Here is a 16,370-nt window from a genome sequence, read left to right on the forward strand (position 1 = left end):
CGTATGGATGTCTAGAATAAGATATTTAATGACTTAAAAAGTGGAAATAGAGTGACCTATGGGTTTCTCCAAGTGGGAGCATGGAAGAGACAACATGTGTCTCTTGGTTTTCAGTCATTTATTACATTTAATATAATGTTTATCTTGCAAGTATAGGTGTCCATGTTGGAGGGAAGGTATTGGAAGCTAAACCGACATCTTTTCAAGTTTCTTAGGCATTCTAAGGGGTGTGGTCATGAAGAATGAAGAGTCTTCTTTGGGGACCTTTATTGGTGGTTTTGAAGCTCTTGTCATTCTATAAATTTAGCCTTTGGGTGTAGATTTTATGCTATAATAGAAAGCATAACAATTGAATGTAGTTTTTTTTATAGGAACAAATGATAGATGGGAGGCATAAGGAGGTGATTCACATGTCCATAGGTGCTTCTATGGTGGAGACAAAGAGGAGAATGAAATTGATTGTATTGTAAGAACTTCTATTGTTATTAATACAAGCTTGTCCTCTCTCTTTGGTGGAGTTTTTTCCTACAAGGGTTTCTCCACATAAATCCTATGTTATGTTGTTGATTTATGCCTTATTGTTGCTATCTTATGCTAATGTTAATCATGATTTATTGTTATTATAAGTTCACATAAGATAGGTTTATTAAACTTGGTTAACCGGTTGATTTTTGACATCATAAAGAAGAACAATCTAATTGTGGGTTTTCCACAATTAAGGAAACTTAATATTCAAATTTTCATGTTGCTGCTATCCAAGCCTTGAATCTCATCCTTTGATTAGTTTGTTGGATAGAGATTGATTTTCACAATCTTTGGTATTGATTTTCACAATCTTTAGTATTGATTTTGTTCATTTCCCAACAAATTTCATGTTTGCATGAGCCCATCCCTCATGAGAATGTGTGGTCCACTTAGCACTCATTGTATATAAGTGATGCTTACAAGGGTGAAGCATCAAGGCTTCTTGGAGGTCACCTATCCGAAAACTACTCCAGCTCAAGTGTGCTTAACTATAAAGGTTCTTCCAAGATCAAACCCATTTAACTTTCTACTTTGCTTGCAAGCCTTCAACAACTGTTGTGCCTTATGAATCATTCACTATAGATCTCCTTTAACTCATCTATTAACAAGTAGAAGGTATTTTTGTTACGGTGTCAAATTATGATATTTAATTAGGTTAAATTGCATAATTTTGGAGCGAAATCCATTGACCTATATTTGATGAATAATGATTCAAGCAAATCTACCTCCCATAAAAATGAATGATCCACTCAGCACTCATTACATCTAAATGATACCTTACATTGAAACTGCCCATAAATCATTCATTCTCACGATTCTATTTTAATTAAATATTTATTATAATCCATTCATTTTGTACATATTTGTTTTAATTCAAGAATCTAGGGTGCATATCAATAACCTTATGTACTATCTTTTTCGAAAAAAATACTTACCAAACTCACAAAACTATAATGTTTTCTTCGGTAAGATGGTCTTTTGTGTGACCTTATGAGAGACCCCAAAACAGTAAATTATTATTATAAAATTTAATCTTAAAGTTGCTCAAATACAGGGAAAACATATTTTTTTAAGAAATTTTCAGTTAAATTTCCTATGGACATTTCAAAAAGTAAAGACACATGAATATTTTAAAATTGACCTCGTGGAAAAGGCCTTTGTCTTTTTCCCTGCTGCTAGATGTCACTCACCACACGCAACTTCCTTTAGAAAGCCCATTTTTAATTTGGGGTTACCTAGTCATTACAACTTAGAAGGTACCCCCGTGGACGTCATAATTAATTCCAATGCAATTGAATTGTTTGGGATTTTTTATTTACTAAACTAGTGAAATAAAGAAATTAGTAATGTGAAATCGAATGATTGCGACACATTACGCATAATAATAATGAGCATGTGAAGAACTGTTACACATCACTGATCTTTGAATAAAGACGAAACGCTTCTTTTTAGCTCTCGGGAATGCCAATTCAGACTGTTCGTTTGTAATAACGAGGAAAACCGCAGAGTTTATTCATATTTATAAACTTCCGACTGCTACGGCTGATTACCCGCCCAAGTAGCAGAAGTGGGTCAAACGATGTTCCATCGAATTTGATGCTATCTGCCCTATTTCTTTGGACGTTTTGTTTGTACAGGTATTTTTTTATCAATGTTCTAGGATAAGAAGAAATTTAACATTTTTTAAAAGTCTTATAATATGATTTATTATTATTTTTATATAAAATTGTAGATATCGATTGTAATAGTATTTGTACTTAAATAATATAAATTTGTGTAAAAGGTTAATTTTAACTTTAGTTTCATTTGACTATTTTTTAAGATCTCATTTTTAATTTATTTATTTTATTTTATTTTGGCCTCAAGTGTTAGAGTGTAGGCATAGTCTTAAATTTATTTGAGTACACATATAGATTTGACTTTTACTTTCTAAATTACATTTATTTGACTTTTACTTTCTAAATTACATTTTATTCATATAAGGACATTGTATCCACATCTACAATCATAAAGATAGATATGTAGCTATTTGCATTCATAAGGATAGATATGTAGTTATTTGCATTCTATTAGATGTGTCTTTGAACTTGTTGAACATTGAATCGTTAGAAAGGGCATGATTGTCATTAAGACAAGATGTTGATTCCTTAGTATGATATTGTATTTTATCAAAAAAATAAAGGGTCACTTAATCCCATGTACATTGAGGCAAATAGCTTTTTGAAGATCAAAACATCTTAATTTCAGGTCCAAAATCCAAGTTGAACGTTGCATAAGATATCCTTCAAGGCTACAATTCTTTACATCAGTCTTGTGAGTACAATTTTAAATCCAATAGAGTGGAGGTCCTTGTATAGTCTCTCAAAATTCAAATATTGTAGATCTAATAGAAAAATTCTAAGTTATATCATTGAAACTATACATTTTAACAAAAACATCTAATATCACACACTTTTAAAACCAAACATTTATATCCTTAATCGGTGCTCTTCTGGATTATAGACTGTGAGTGAGTTTATTTTATCAATATTTCAAATCACACTCTGTTGTCTATCATCAGGATAATAAAGAGCTATAATAGATAAAATCTAATTCAAAAACATCATCAATTAAATTATAGATTGTGAAAACCTAATATCATTAACTTCTATTCTTAGTCAACAATTTTAACATTTATTTCAATATACATTTTGATTTTGATTTTGACACTAACTATTTCTATATTAATTGAATATGTGATTATTACATGTAATAATCCTAAACATCCCATCTATTTAAAAAACATAATTTAGATTACTAGTAAATTGTCATATAATTTTTTTTGAATAAAAGGGGTAAAAACTTTATTGAAGAACAGGCACAAAAATTACAAGGAGGACCAGAGCCCCAAGGCCTCAAAAAAAGAGCCCCAGGCCCAGACCAAGATCAACCAACATCATAACTATCCATGTCCTCGACAAGAATCTTCCACAAGACTTGACAGTAATCCGAGGAGAGATGCTCCCAACCTTCAATCTTCCAATCACTATCATGTTTTGAAGCCCACTTAGTCAAACAATCAGCTGCTCTATTCCATTCCCGAGGAATGTGGATGAAAGACACCTGGTCCATTAAAGAACTAATCTGAAGAATCTGATGAACAATCCCTACCAGCTGCCAGTTAATCCCACTCACCTTCTGCTCAGTCAACAAATTAACAATAATTTGTGAATTCGATTCACAAATAACCTTCCTACGACCCAACTCCCAAGCCCGCTCTGGGGCATAGAGAATAGCAAGACCCTCCATATAATTATTAGAATGCCTCCCTTTATGCATCGAAAAGAAAAAAACCGCCTATCCCATACAGTTCCTACCCACTCCACCAACCCCTGCAGGGCTTGGGTTACCCCTGGAGGAGTCGTCAGTGTTAATCTTGATAATCTCATCCTGAGAGGGTCTCCACTTTCACATCCTTTGGACCTTCTTCATAGCACATCTACCTCTTCTGACACAAGTGGAGGCAGGAGACAACTCATGCCAGCCCAACCCACTCACAATATCCGCCTCATCTCTGTGCAAAGGAAAATTCACCTCACATTTAGCTTCCACCGTCTCTCGAATCATAACCATGGTTCTATTCCAAACTTGTTGCACTAACAGTCTGGCCTCACGAAAGATTCTTCTGTTCCTCTCAAGCCAAATCTGCTAGAGTATGAAGTTAGGCCCAATATACCAGGTCGTCTGGAGGAAGGAGGACAAGATAGGAGGTTTGCCCAAACTGCTCCAAAATTCCACCAAAGAATCAGCGTGAACACACGAACACTTCCACACCCCCCACCAGTAGTGCCAAATAAGCATAGAGAAGGGGCATCTGAAGAACAGATGTGAGGAGTCTTCCTCCCCATTACCACATAAAGCACAAATAGAAGGCCCCAAGAATCCCCGCTTGCGAATATTATCCCAAGTTAGGCATCTATTCAAGGCCAGAGTCTAAGCGAAGCAGTTGCACTTCGGCCAAGAAAAACTGTTCCAAACCTAATTCCACCAGTGCACCTCTCTTCCCTCCAATCTTCGGTTCAAAATTTCTCGGTACCCACTAGCTACAATAAAAGATGCCCTTAGGATTCGGAGACCAGGGAAGTCCATCCCTACCCTTGAGGGCACTACAGTGTCTACTCACCAGAATGTCTTGCAGCTCAGCACACTCTTCCTCCATACCAACAACCGACCACTCACTAAGAGCCTTCCACCTCTCCAACTCCATCCACCCACACCGGTAAACAACCCTAAAGTCACTCACCCTTGACCACCCTGCCTCCAAAAATCTCTGGCTAACGTTCCCAAGATTAGGAAACTGAACAAGGATTGGGGGGGTACCCATCCCAAGAGTCGTTCTAGAAAAGGACCTCTTCCCCCCTCCTACAGATCCAAAAGAGTCTCTCCTTAATGAGAGATGCCCCCTTCTTGAGAGTATACCAAATCGTTGAGCCTTTTCCCTCAAGCAGATATCTTGGAACCTCCTGTACTGGGATCCTCTGCATATATTTGTAGGCCAAAAGCTTATCCCAACCACGATCCTGTTCGACACACCACCTCCAGTACAATTTAGCTGTCAGAGCCTCCCCGAATAAAATAGCCTGCCTTAAACCAAGCCCCCCCGACTGCTTCGGGCTACACACTAGGTCCCAATTGACTAGAATCTATTTGGAGGAGGATAGATTGCCTGCCCATAAGAATTGCCTTGCCAAAGAGTCCAAACCCTTCAAGAACCACATAGGAGCCACTTGAAGCATACAACGATAAATCGGAAGAGCCTGAACCACCGACCGAATCAATTGCACCCTCCTAGCGAAAGATAACCATCTGTGAGTCCAATGTTCCACCTTCGAGAGAAATTTATCCAAGATACCTTGCCATGACTCCCGAGGAGGATTACTAGGAGAGATAGGAATACCCAGGCAAGTCAATGGCAAAGTGCCCACTTGAAACCTCAAGATAAGAGCAACCCTCCTTTGAATAGCTCTAGGAGTGTTGAAGAAAAGGATAGAAGACTTATCTTCATTGATCAACTGACCTGAGACTGCTAGATAAACATCCAAAACCTTCCGCAGATTAGTAGCTTCTTTGATCCAAGCAAGCCCCATCAAGGTCGTGTCATCAACAAACTGCAAATGAGACTGAGGCTGCAAGTCATTACCCCAACTCCACCCCTGAATACTACCCAGACCCACATTATGCTTGATCAACCTCCCCAGACCCTCAGCCAGGAGAATGAATAAGTAGGGGGAGAGGGGGTCCCTCTGGCAGAGGCCCCTAGACGCACCAAACAACTCAGTGTGATCACCATTGATTAGCACTAAGAAAGATGTGGACGAAACACAACTCATAACCCATTGGATCCAATCCTCAGCAAAGCCAAAAGCCTTGAGGATCTTCTGGAGGAAGGACCAACAAACTCTATCGTAAGCCTTAGCCATATCCAACTTGATAAACATAGCTTTTTCCTTGGAGGATGCCATAGAATGAATGGTCTCCGTAGCAATGACCACACCATCCAAAATTTGACACCCTTCCACAAACCCTCTATGCTCCTCTGAGATAACAACCCCTAGACACTTCTTCAGCCTCTCTGCTATCAACTTAGAAATGATCTTGTAAATCATATTACAGAGAGATATAGGGCAGAATTGGCCTAACCTATCAGCCCCATCACACTTAGGTATTAGCGCAATGAAGGTTGCATTCAAGGCCCGAAGCATCTATTTGTTCCTCTGGGACTCTTGGACTACCTCCAATAAGTCCAATTTGATGATATCCCAGAACTCTTGGAAGAATTCAACCAGGAATCCATCTGGTCCAGGAGCTTTTCCTTTCCTCATGTGAAAAACAATCCTCTTGAGTTCTTCCAACAAAATGGGACCCATAAGCTGCTCATTCATCTCCCTAGTAATGAGAGGAGGAATGCAAGCAAGAACCTGGTTCTCCTCCGCCAATTCCCCCTGAGAATCCTCATTGAAGAGGGATCGGAAATACTGAAGAGCCTCCCTAGAAATCTCCTGCAAGGATAATAACATCTCACCTCTATCATTGACCAGAACAGAAATGGAGTTTCCATGGCGTCTCGCTTTCACAGAAAGAAAGCAGTGTTCTTATCGCCCGCTTGAAGCCAATCATTGCGAGCTCTTTGTTTCCAGTAAATTTCTTCTCTGAGTTCCCATTCCTCTAAGACCTTGAGAGCCTTGTCCTCCTCCCTAAGCAAGGCTTCAGATGAACCCTGCTCTCTGATTTCACTGGTGATGCCATTTAACACTATTTGGGCAGCTTTCTTAGCGTGAAAAATGTTCCTGAAACCCTGCCTATTCCACTGTTTAAGCTGAAACTTAACAAACTGTAGATGCTTGGCAAAAGTATACATAGTAGTGCTAAAGGTTGACCTCCCCTTCCTCCACCACTGCTCAACAAGAGCGTGCAGAGCGGGATCCCGTAGCCACATAGGTTGGAATTTGAAGGAAGGAGAGCGAGCAACCCAGGTAGAAGAAGAGACCAGCTTGATAGGCCAGTGGTCAGACCCTCTCCAGTCAACAATCTCAGAACTTGTGGACCACCCCCCACCAACCCAAGAACTGAAAACCAGAAATCTATCCAGCCTCTCAGCAATCCAATACTCCCCCACTCTCCTTTTGTTCCAAGTGAACAAACCATTGCCAGGCTTAATGTCAACCAGATGCAACAAAGATATACTATCCCAAAAGAGAAAAGAAGAAGGATCCAACCGCATGACACCCCCCTTTTTCTCACTCAACTCAGTGATAGCATTGAAGTCTCCTTCCATAATCCAAGGATGAAAAGGGACCCGCTTTCGCATACAAGAAATATGAGACCATAAGCTTGCTTGCCCTAAAAATCGGTGGGGGCATAGATATTAGTAAACAAGATAAGATCTCCGGTCTCAATACTAGAGGCAACCCCAGATAATGAAGATCTAGAAGCCACCCACCAGATAGGGCGAATCTTTGAAGGATTCCAAAGACATGCCACCCCTCCAGATGAACCAGCTGCCCCAATACATTGACACTCGCCTCGCCCCCAGAGCTTCGGTACCAACCCCATCATACTCTCCGTTGAGAGTTTAGTTTCTTGCAAGAACAGGACATTAGGTGAATGATTCCTAATCAATTCCCAAACAACTTTATGTCTAGGGCCGTTGTTCAAGCCCCTCACATTCCAAGAAAGCACAATCATTTAGGAGGATTGGAAAAGTGAGAATCCAAAGTCTTTACAGACCCCGACTCAACCAAATTTTCTCCCATCAATTTGATTTTATCCAAATCCTTCTTTCTGCCAACCTTTGAGTTTTTCTCCGAAGCACTTTTCTTAATATCTTTCTGGTGAAGACCTAGGTGAATAGAAGACTTATTAGTTTTAGCTCCAGTTGGTTCCAATTTCAGAGCTATTGGGGAACCCTCCCCCCAAACCAAATTAACCTCTGAAACATGAATAAGTCCCACCTCGGCCCCTACTGTCTGCTCCATCTCCATTTGTTGGCTTCCAATCACTAGCAAGGCCTGGGAAAAACCCTCCATAACTCTTTCCAGACCCCCCCTGAAGCACCTTGGTCCAAAGAGGTTAACCTCGGATTCACTTCCTGTTGACTGAGGTCGTCCAATGCTTCAAATCTGTTAAAGGTATCCTCCTCATGTCTCTCCTTAAGGGACCTCTTTTGGCCACGATTTCTGTTCCTTGTCTTAACTGACACAAAACCATCAACACCCACAACCTCAGCCGACATAGTAGCTTTTCCTTTATCAACCCTATCTTGACTCTGGGCTGGTTGTTGAGGTTGGTGCATCACTGGTTTATATCTAGGGCACTTATGCTGTAAATGACCATACTCATGACACAAACGACAACGAAAGGGTAAAGTCTCATAGTCTAACCGTTGAACCCATGAGTAAGAACCCGCACACATATCTATAGCATCTGGAAAAGGTTTACTAAGATCAATTTCAACACAGATGTGCGCAAAGGTCATTACCTTTCTCCCTAGGGTTTGCGTTGAATATCCCACTGGCTTCCCAAGCAGTGCGGCCAGCATCCGTAACACATCCTCCTGACAACACTCCACTGGAAAGCGTGGTAAACGAACCCACACAGGAACCCTATTTGGGAGCTCCTCCGAAGGGTTAAACCCCGCATGTCAAGGTTTGATGAACAACCCCACCTGGTTATAAAAATACGGGCCTCCTTCAAAAACCCTATTGCAATCCTCCATGCAGTTGAAAGTAACCATGAAATAGTTGTTTGCCAGCAGCATAATCTCCATTTCCCCATCCAGTGCCCAAGTCCTCTGCACCCAGTTTTCCAAGAACTACAAGGAGACCCTCATTCCCAAAAATTTGCAATATAGTGAGTGTTTTGAAAAGTACTCAACGTCTTCAGCTATCATCTCAGGAGGAATGACCAACTTCGGCCTTTCACTGCATCTCTCCAGACAACCATTAATCTTCATAAGGCGAGAACTACCAGCATTCCCAGACTTCGGTTCTGATGAGAAAAGATTATTGGTAAATGTCTTCATACTTTGAAGTGGGGGTTTTGATCCCACCGCAACTCAGAAGTCCATGGCAGGAGCCACTTGCGAGGCCTCACCACCAATACCCGACATCAGAACGCAAAAATAATTAAAAGGTAACAAAAGAAAGCCAAGGACCCCAACCCAAAGGGCCCCTTAAGAAAGCGCGGCCCCCAAGACGCCACCCCTCCCAAGCTCCTCCGAAGGAAGAGGTCCACCGAATCCCCCAACCCCACTGGTGACCCACGAGAGACCCACGACCCACAGTAGACCGAAGCCCTTCTTCTGTGCAACCCAAACTCCACCCGATGGCCACCACAACTGCCCACACACCCGCGGCCGAACCCTGCCCTCTGGTCTCCCCCGACTCCCTGCACTGCCCTCCCCCACTGCACCTACACAGATGCCACCCACGTGCTAGGGCCTCAAAACCCTAGCTCGACCGCTCGCGAGCCCCTACACGCGTGCCATCATTCTCTAACCTAATACATGTTTTCATTGTCATATAATTTAGGGACAATAATAATTTTTAAAAGTATTTTAATTACCATTTTTTAACTATAAATGACTATAATATTTTTAATTTTTTTATTACAAAATAGTAGAAGGATTCAAAGAATGTCTTTTAAAATAAAAAATTTCATACAAAAGAATATTTTTAAAATTTTTTTTTAACTAGGAAACATAATTACTTTTAACATATTTTGTTTAATATATCAATTCAATATTTTTTAAAATTATAATAAAAATGTTAAGGATGTTTATGTAAATATTGAAGCTATTAAGAGAAAAGTCACATACCCATGTTGTTGTAAAACAAGGTGAGATTATTGCAATAATTTGTTTTGAAAATGTATGCAAAAATAAAATTTGTTTACTTATAAAAGATAACCAAATATGATAGTTAAATCATTGCACAAATCAACAAAAAAAAGAAAATTAGTGAACCATAGGTGACACATAAATTATATGGAGAAACCCTTAAAAAAGAAACTTCATATGAGGAAGAGAACAAATAATTTATTAATCTTCAAGAAGCAATGTGCATAAACATAGTAACACTCTAATATTTGATAACATTCCAATAAAACCTGGATATTACGATACAACATAACTTTTACTAGTAAATGGTTTCAATTTATAGAGGTCATGGGATGAGAATACCAAAGTGTTACCTCAAAACAAGAGGCAAAATCTACTTGCAAAAATCATATACTACCACTCATGGACAACCCATAAACTTGGTAAAAAATAATACAAGTTCACATGGGCTTCACATGGACACCATAATCCAATACTAAATAACAAAAATATAACTTCCAAGACATCTTACACCTCATTTACTCTTATGATTGAACATGCAAGCATAGTTCACTTTCACATATCACATCAAATTCATAGATATAAATCTAAATCAAAATTAAGTTATAGTCAAATTGTATTTTTCGAGATATTTATCTTGACAAGGCCCTATTTTAAATATATTTATTGGAATAGTGAAACTCTAGATAAGATTATATCATGTATTTAATTTCATATAAGAATATGTTATTTGTAAATTTGTTATTTATGATAAAATAAGATCCAAAATATTAAAAACAAGAAAGAACACAACTATACAATTTCTACCATAATAAAAATAAATAAATATAATAATTTTTAATCTGAAGATTTTCTAGAGATGAAGAACTTAAATTAATCTGACAAGTCAATGGGCCCTTGGTCTACCGGTGAAATTGAATGGTTCTAAATGAATCCAGAAGGGATCAAGTCTTGTTGAGTGCAAGTCTCCGACATCATAAGGGATGAGGCGGGGTTCATGCCCTTGCTAGACTGTTGTGCTCGCAGGTCTGGACCTCCATAAAAAAATAAAATAATAATCTGACCAAACAAAACGAAAAAAAAATAAAAAATAATCTGACAAAAACAAACGAAAAAAGAGAAAAGAGATAGGGGAACATCAAAACCGTCATAAAATTCTGACCGTCGAGTTCTGTGCCGGGTCGCTGCCGACAGAACAGGATAGGGGGCGCAAATTAAGTCGACTGGCAGCTCGTCAAATGCGGGCGAATTTTGGTGGGTGCCCATTTGGCGTTCAGGGAGGTGGAAAATGATGGTCTATGACGATCAGATCAGATTTGCGTCAAAATGACAGCCTAGAAAAAATAATGTCCAATGTAATCCAGCCTAGAAAAATTAATGTCCAACGTAAGGATTACTGATTATTTTGCTGTCTCAGGACGTTTGATTTAATGTGTTTTAAGGGGGATCGGTAGTGTTTTTAAAAGCACTCATTACATGGGCCCCAATCTGACTGTCCTCCGCTGGAAGAAAGACGCGTCCATTTGCATTCCTCTCTAACAACTCCTAGTTGGAGAGAGTCGAGCGCCGTTCCCTTTTTAATTTTATCACCACCCATCTCAGGCAACCATGTTATCCCTGTTTTTCCCCTTTTCAGTCTTGAATCTGCTTTAGCAGAAGCAAACGACTGTCTCCTTTTACTTTTAAGACACCATAAATTTGACCGAGGATAGGAAACTTGTGTGAGAGTAAAGAACGATTGCTGCAAAAAAAGAATGAAATTGTTTATTGCATTGCTGGTCATATCAGTGGGTGCTCTCAAAGGTGGGTGCTTGCAATGCCAGGTGGGAGAGCGGCGGGCATTGATGAGCTTCAAGGCCGGGATCATCGACGACACTTCTCAGCGCCTGGTTTCATGGAAGGGCTTTAATTGTTGCGCTTGGCAGGGGGTCACATGCAGCAAGCAGACCGGCCGCGTAGTGGATCTTCGTCTCCCAGGGCTTCTCTCCGGGGACGATTTCATATTCGATACGCTGATGAAGGGCAGCATATCGGAGGCTGTGGGCGATCTGGAGTTTCTGGAAATTTTAGAGCTGGATGATCTGAAGGAGCTCACGGGTCCCATTCCGCGGTCGATAGGGAAGCTCCTGAGGCTGAGAAAGCTGATCCTCAATACCAACAAGCTGGGAGGTTCGATTCCCCTTTCCCTGGGAAACCTCCGTGAGCTTCGAGAGCTCCAGCTGCAAGAAAACAATTTAAGCGGTTCGATTCCCGACGCCATTGCCGGCCTGCAAAATCTCCACGTATTAAATCTCTTCAGCAACAGGTTGACAGGTTCGATTCCCATGATTTCCCGTCTCTTCATGCTCCGAAGCCTCGATCTCCACAGCAACTTTTTGGTCGGTTCGATCCCTCGGGCCATCGGAAACCTCAAGTGGTTACAGGTTCTCGACATGTCGGATAATAATCTGACGGGTCCGATTCCGGATTCGATCGGGAAACTCTCGAATCTGTCCATTATGTTCCTCAACGGAAACCGCCTCAGCGGCAGCATACCGTCGGCCATAGGCAGGCTCTCTTCCCTGGGATTCCTCCGCCTCCAGGAAAACCAACTGACCGGCCCCCTGCCGTCTTCTTTCGGGAATTTGATCAGTCTCCAGCGGGTTTCCATCGCCAGAAATGGGATCTCAGGTCACATTCCAGACTCCATCGGTAAGCTCTCCAGCCTGACGGAAATCTACCTGGACGACAACAAGCTCTCCGGCCAAATCCCCAAATCAATAGCAAAGCTTTCAAAGCTCCTTCTCCTGTACCTTTCCCACAACAATCTGTCCGGAAACCTCCCGGAAGAACTCGCTGGGCTTTCCAACCTCCAAGAATTTCACATCTCCTTCAACAATTTCAAATTTCTTACAGTCCCTTCAGTCATCGCAAAGCTCCCCTCTTTATATGCTCTTTCCCTCGCTGCCTGTGGCATTCGCGGCGCCCCCCCAAAATGGCTTTCCCAGCTGCAAATTCCCCTGTCTCAGCTCGATTTGTCAAGCAATGTGCTCACCGGAGCCCTTCCGCCATGGCTGAGCACCATGACGGATCTCTACTCCCTCAATTTTTCCAACAATGCTTTCACTTCCTCAATCCCTAAAGAAATTGTGGGCCTCCGAGACCTGGGCAGTCTGGATTTGCATTCCAACTTTCTCACCGGCCCTGTTACGGCTGTCTTCTCTGTTCAGAGCCGGTTCCCCGACGGCACATTGCGGTACGTGGACCTGTCACATAACAGATTTTCTGGGTCTCTGCCTGCGAATGCGAATGTGCAGGCCAGCATGGAACAGCTCCTTCTGTCACACAATCTTTTGACGGGAAAAATTCCGCCTTCCGTTGGCGCCATGGGACAGTTGCAGGTTCTTGATCTCAGCTTCAATAATTTCACGGGCCCAATTCCCGAAACGCTCGGGAATTTGACACGGTTGGGGAAACTGATCCTCAATAACAATAAGCTGAACGGAGGAATACCCAGCCGGTTTCTGAATCTGACGGCTCTGTCTGATCTGAACCTGTCGCATAATTCTCTATCTGGTCGAATTCCCCAAGGAAGTGTTCTGCAGAAGTTTCCCGAATCTTCGTACGAGAGTAACAGTGGGCTGTGTGGGAATCCTCTTCCCCCCTGCTAAACTTCTTTGGATTCCACTGAATTCTTTGGATGATTGTCAGACTCAGACAAGGCTGGGCGTTACACAAAAGCTGCGCTTGTTTGTCATTGATAGCTGGCTGATTGTGTAGTTACGATTTGGAATCATAGAATGCAGTTTTTTGTACTATACCATGAGTTGCAGTGAATTTGTCCGTCTCTGAACAGGATATCTGCTCTCAGTCTCTCAAGTTTGTATGCCACAATTTCGCAAATTTGAATATAGTTTGTATTTTGCCCGCGCTTGTGAATTGAAATTTCATTTTTTTTAATGTCAAATTATACCTTCATAGATATGATTCATTCCAAAATTTACAATATATTGGATTCGATTTAAAGTGGGAACTATGATGTTTGCTAGGCATTGATAATTGTAGCTGCACAAAAAGATTTCATTAACCCAAGCAAATGGTGTAGTCTTATTGTTTAGGAATGAAAGGGGCCCCTCTAGGGTTATCCTCTTTTCAAATTATACTAGAATATTGTGGTAGAAAGTAGAGTTGTTGATGAAGAAGACAATATGTGGTGGAAAGAAATAAGAGTCAAAGAAATGATGGAGAAGTAGATGGATTTATAATTTGAAAGAAGATCAATTAAAGTAAGTAGAATAATCCTACCAAATCCTTGATAAGGAAGTTTTTGGTAAAATAATCGGAGGATTGCGACTTAAAGAATTATTTGTGATTTGAAGGATTGAGACTAAATAAATTCCTCTTTCCAATGAAATAGTAAATGATAAATGAAACAAGAAATTTTGTGAATTTAATTTTAAACAATAAGATAAGAGAGTGGATATTATTGTACTTTCACATGAAGATATGATCAATAAGTATATAAAGTAATATAGGAGCCACAATTGGAACGAATATGATTAGAGTCATTGAGGTGAAAAATCTTGAAATAGTGGTGTGTAATAAGATTGGTTGTTACAAATAGAGAATTGGTAGTTTGAATTGCTTTATTGAGTTGTATTTCAAGTGATGATTAGGAAAGTATGAAAAGTTACATACCACAAGAAGCATAGATGATAAAAAGTAGAAAACTATTGTAGGATGTGAAAAGATAAAGTAAAGATGAACGTTGGTTGCATGAGTTGTTGGACACAAAGTAGATATTTTTAGTACAAATAGATGAGTCAAATGTAAAGTGTGAGTGGATTGAAATAAGTATGTTTGATTGAAAAAAGGGGTCGTGAAGAAATTAAAGGATATAAGTTGAACTAAATAGTTGTGTATTTGAAAGCTAACATGAAGATTGATCTATTTGGTGATAGAGTTGGAGTAGTAAAAAGGAAAGATAAGTTAGCAAAACAAGTAGATGAAACACAATGAGTAGAAATGACAAATGAAAAGATAGAAAATTCTTAATGGGGCTAGGAAGGCTAATCTTCCTTCGAACCCGTGGGATGGTGTTGTCTCGAAGGAACTCGAATTCAATTGGTGAATGTTAACTTCGATGGAGCTTCGAAAGATAATCCAAGTCTGAGTGGAGTAGGTTGTGTGGTAAGAGATCATCAAAGAGTTGTTCTTAGTCAGAAATCAATATTCTTGGACATAACAACCAATAATGACATAGAATTTTGATTTACATTATCAGGTCTACAATGTGGCTTAGAGCTGAGAGAAAATTCTTTTTATTTTGAAGGCAATTATCTTATTATAATTAATGTGATATGATGAAATGAAACTCCCAATTGGAAGCTAAGAAAGTAGCTTAATCTGATATGGGAGTTAATTAGTAAGTTTGAAGAATTTAAAATTTCACATGTTTATCAGGAAGATAATGGGCTAGCAGATGAGTTGGCTAAATTTGTGGTGGGATTATTAATCTTTGCTATGTCATTTGGAGAGGGATGAGCCGGGCCTCTCTCCAAATGGGGGGATTTTTCAATTACATCAGTCGTGGGTGATGGGATGGGAATGTTTGGATATTGATGGAAGGTGCATAGATACTTAGTGTCAAGTGTGTGGATAGTCCTGAGGTTGCATGGTGCTTTAGGTGTATTTATTTTTATATCGTTCATAGATTCTTGGTCTCTGGCCAAGCATAAACCTTTATGATGCTGGGTTAGTGGAATATTAGTGGCTTGAGCCATGGGCAAGAGGTTTGTGTTGGCCGGTTCTTTGGCCAACACGATAATAGGAAACCCCTTCTGGGATACACATTGGATAATGGTAATTATGATAATTCACCTCGACATCTAGGATTGTAATCATCAGTAGATACTAGGAAGCTTTGAAGTGACTAGGGGAGAGTAGCCAATACATGTGTAAGGTCCTAAACATGTGATAGTAAAGGGGTGGTTAGGGGCCCACACTTGGCCACCTGATCACCCAACACATGTCAACATATAAGTCAAAAGCAACCTTATTTTAACCCATTTAAAAATAGAAGCAAAATTGTACAAATATTTGTACACACACACACACACACACACACACACACACACACACACACACACACACACACACACACACACACACACACACACACACACACACACACACACACACATGTATATATTACCATCAAAAGGTAACTATCAAACAAGTGGGAGTACATCAATCAAATCCTGTCCATATCATTGACACATTCTACCCTGCCCATTACTGGGTTGTACACTGTCAGACTAGCAAACTAGCTGTCCATGTTAACCAAAAACAACCAAAACCTACATACAGACATGTTCTTCGCCACCCTATTAAGACAACATAATTTTAACAAGACTCTGCCACGTTAAATCCCACCGACACAAAAGATGACCATCATATGTCCCTACATGCATACTACACCATGACCATT

At 40.2% G+C, this 16,370-nt stretch overlaps 1 protein-coding gene across 1 annotated transcript; it reads left to right on the forward strand.

The window, feature by feature from the left end:
• Positions 1-11,368: 11,368 nt before the first annotated feature.
• On the forward strand, positions 11,369-13,847 carry LOC131061905 (probable leucine-rich repeat receptor-like protein kinase At1g35710). The gene has a single exon (XM_057995754.2). It carries the CDS (start codon positions 11,656-11,658, stop codon positions 13,549-13,551), a length of 1,896 nt encoding a protein of 631 aa, XP_057851737.2. The 5' UTR covers positions 11,369-11,655; the 3' UTR covers positions 13,552-13,847.
• The last annotated feature ends 2,523 nt before the right edge of the window (positions 13,848-16,370 follow it).

Source organism: Cryptomeria japonica, chromosome 9 (assembly GCF_030272615.1).
Source record: "Cryptomeria japonica chromosome 9, Sugi_1.0, whole genome shotgun sequence".
In the NCBI taxonomy this organism is placed as follows: domain Eukaryota; kingdom Viridiplantae; phylum Streptophyta; class Pinopsida; order Cupressales; family Cupressaceae; genus Cryptomeria; species Cryptomeria japonica.

What these genes read in the sequence shown, in the direction of transcription:
- LOC131061905 (XM_057995754.2), top strand. Translation starts at nt 11,656, where the DNA reads ATGAAATTGTTTATTGCATTGCTGGTCATATCAGTGGGTGCTCTCAAA.